The 2,928-nt window shown below is 31.9% G+C and overlaps 1 protein-coding gene across 3 annotated transcripts in view; it reads right to left on the bottom strand.

Moving 5' to 3' along the window:
• Positions 1 to 2,928, bottom strand: part of myoz3a (myozenin 3a) — a 13,574-nt gene that overhangs the window by 7,636 nt on the left and 3,010 nt on the right. Inside the window, exons 2-3 of one of the 3 annotated variants that reach the window (XM_016576198.1) lie at positions 2,182 to 2,251; positions 47 to 174 (exon numbers count right to left, since the gene is read on the bottom strand). In XM_016576198.1, the coding sequence (XP_016431684.1) occupies positions 47 to 174; positions 2,182 to 2,209 (156 nt within the window). In that variant the 5' untranslated portion in view covers positions 2,210 to 2,251. Of the gene's footprint in view, positions 1 to 16; positions 175 to 2,181; positions 2,257 to 2,928 lie in introns of all 3 variants that reach the window. The other 2 variants (XM_016576197.1, XM_016576196.1) reach the window with 2 other exon arrangements.

Genomic DNA, 2,928 nt, shown 5'->3' with positions numbered 1-2,928 from the left:
AAACAGGGTGTCTTACATATATGATGGAGGGAGCATCTGCTGCTCCCTCCAGTGTGAATCTCTCCACTCTCCTCTGACGCTGCTGGAACATGATGGATCCTCTGTTGGTGTTCAGGTTCAGCTCCTCCATCATCACATCCTTAGGAACGCTGATCTTCTTCCCAAGGTTCAGACCTTCTCACACACATACATTTTAAAATGCTTCATCCTTGATCTTCGTCAAGTGTTGTACAGTATGTACATAATTTTCATAGCAGAATTTTTGTTTTTGGAACAATTTTTACCATGGTACTGAATGATTAATGCATATTCAACATCATGCAACTTTGGGGTTAGTAGGATTTTATTTTTTTTCAAAGAAATTAACGATGCATTAAATTGATCAAAAGTGGTAGTATAATCTTACAAAAGATTTCTATTTCAAATAAACGCTGTTCTTTTGAATCTTCTATCCATTAAAGAATCCAATGTATGAGAATTCGTATTAATGAACAGAAGTAGTTGACATTAAAATGAATGATACAGTACAGATTTTATATGGTTAGAAAACAAAGAAAATAAAAAAACCTCTATAATATTAAATAAACAAAATTCTATAAAACTCACTGTGTTGTTTAGTATCACGGAGATACTATAATAGTTTTGTTTATAATTAGAGTTAGATTTTATTTTGATATTTTCTGCTTGCATGTTAATTTTAAAGTTTTAGTAATTTTGTTGTGCTTTTGTCATTTTTATTATTTTTGCTGTTTTTAATTATGTCTAGTTTAATTAATTTGCATTTGCAAATAAAATAAGTTAAAAGTTTTTTGTCATTTTATTTCAGTTAACACTTATATAATTGGTTTTAGTTTTAGTTCATTATAATAACCCTTCTGTGACACTGAAGACTGGAGTAATGATGCTGAAAATTCAGTTTTGCGTCACAAGAATAAGTCACATTTTAAAATATATAATATCAAATATTTAAATATAGTTATTTTATAGTTTTATAAAAATAATAATAAATTAAAATATAGTTATTTTACTTTGTAATAATATTTCACAAAATTACAATTTTTGCTATATTTTTGATCAAGCAAATGCTCCCTTGGTATGCTTCATTAAAAAAAAAAAACATTAAAAAAAAATCTTACTGACCCCGAAATTGCACGGTAGTGTAAAGTGCTTTATGATGATGTGATTTGGTGGTGGCGTCTCATGGTTAAAGATCTGGATTGATATTTTATTAGGGACACTTAAGCATTTCTAAGTGAGGCTTTACTGTCCAAATACTTTTTAGGGCCGCTCTTTTTGTGACTGATCTGATCTCTTGCAGTGTAGTTGCTCTCGGGTTCTTCTGTCACGGCTGCTGCAGTCGTGCTGGTTGTGTTATCCGGGTAACAGTGATGATTATTATTAGACTGCAGTAATGTGGAACCCTTGGAGAAATGGACTCGTCCTAAAGTGTCATTTTCAGAAAGGGCATTCCTGCCAGGGCTCATGCTAGCAGCGCCCCGTGGCTTATTCTTATAAAATTCCCTCTCCAGAGTCGGATTCAGCTGAGCTGGAGTTGCCGTGATGCCAGGTCAGACTCGCTGTGGCTTACGTCAACGGAAAATCACAAACAAACACACTGAGGCAAATGTTACCTCTAAAGTGTTGGGATAGTTTCAGGAATGTTGGATGTGGAGATTTCCCTCCGTTTAAATCACTCAAGTGACTGAGAAAGAATCTGCTTTGATCTGTTCTGCTCCTGTCAATCAACTGCACTGCCTCTCATATGAGTCCCTACAAGACTGAAGTCCGTCCACAATCACCATATGATATTTTTTATGATTTTATGTCATTGTGTAGGAATGTGTGTGTTTTTTGTAGGGCTTCATCTAAGTGTCTTTGTAGTGTGTGTGTGTGTGTATCTGGAATTCCCTACATTATGGGGACCAAATATCCCAACAAGGACAGTAATACATTTTGACGTTGTGGGGACATTTTTTTGGTCCTCATGAGGAAAACAGCATATAAGTCATACTAAATGAAGTTTTTTGAAGTTCTTGGTGAGGGTTAGGTTTAGGGTAAGGGGATAGAAAATACAGTTTGTACAGTATAACATCATTACGTCTAACATAATTTGTACAGTAATCATTACGTCTATGGAATGTCCCCAGAAAACATGGAAACCAGTTTGTGTGTGTGTCTTACCTCCCTTTGCTTCTCTGCTCAGGATCATGTTCTGCTGCTTTCTCTGTTTGGTGAGACTCTGATGTGCTGTCTGCACACACATCACATCAGATCACATTACATCACAGCAATTGATTCAAATCCTGCTTATGATAATAATCATAATAATAATAGTTTTATTATATATTTAAGCAATACTATGTAATAATAATAATTATTTTTATTTATATTAATAATACTACTATTAATATTATTATTATTTTTCGATTTTTTTTAAATAATTAATATCTGCTTTAGTTTTGTACTAGTAATGTTTTGTAATGAAATCCTGTGTATTGTAATTGTAACATTCTGTATATTTAAATGTATTTATGTAATTTTGATTTAAATTACATATTTTTAAAATTATATTCTAATAGTAAATTGCATAGGATATATAACATCTGGTGTATTTTTAAAATAATATTTGTATAATATTATTTTGATAAAATATTAAACCATAAAATAACTGATACTGAATTAGTATTTGATATACATATATATATATATATATATATATATATAAAATAACATGCAGGGTGTTATATGGTAAAAAATGCCCATCAAAGTCAACTGTAGAGGGTGAATATTGGCCCCTAATGAAAGTTAATTTCTGATAATACTATACTAGGTGTGATTGTTTGCTAGCATAAATAATTAATGCTTTATGACAAATTCTTTGACTGGAGTTACTGTGTGTGTGTGTGTGTGTGTGTGTGTGTGTGTTTT

Source organism: Sinocyclocheilus rhinocerous, unplaced genomic scaffold, assembly GCF_001515625.1.
Source record: "Sinocyclocheilus rhinocerous isolate Xijiao unplaced genomic scaffold, SAMN03320098_v1.1 scaffold4219, whole genome shotgun sequence".
NCBI classification, from domain to species: Eukaryota; Metazoa; Chordata; class Actinopteri; order Cypriniformes; family Cyprinidae; genus Sinocyclocheilus; species Sinocyclocheilus rhinocerous.
The sequence above is the reverse complement of the archived record's forward strand: the minus strand, read 5'-3'. Positions and strand labels throughout refer to the sequence as shown.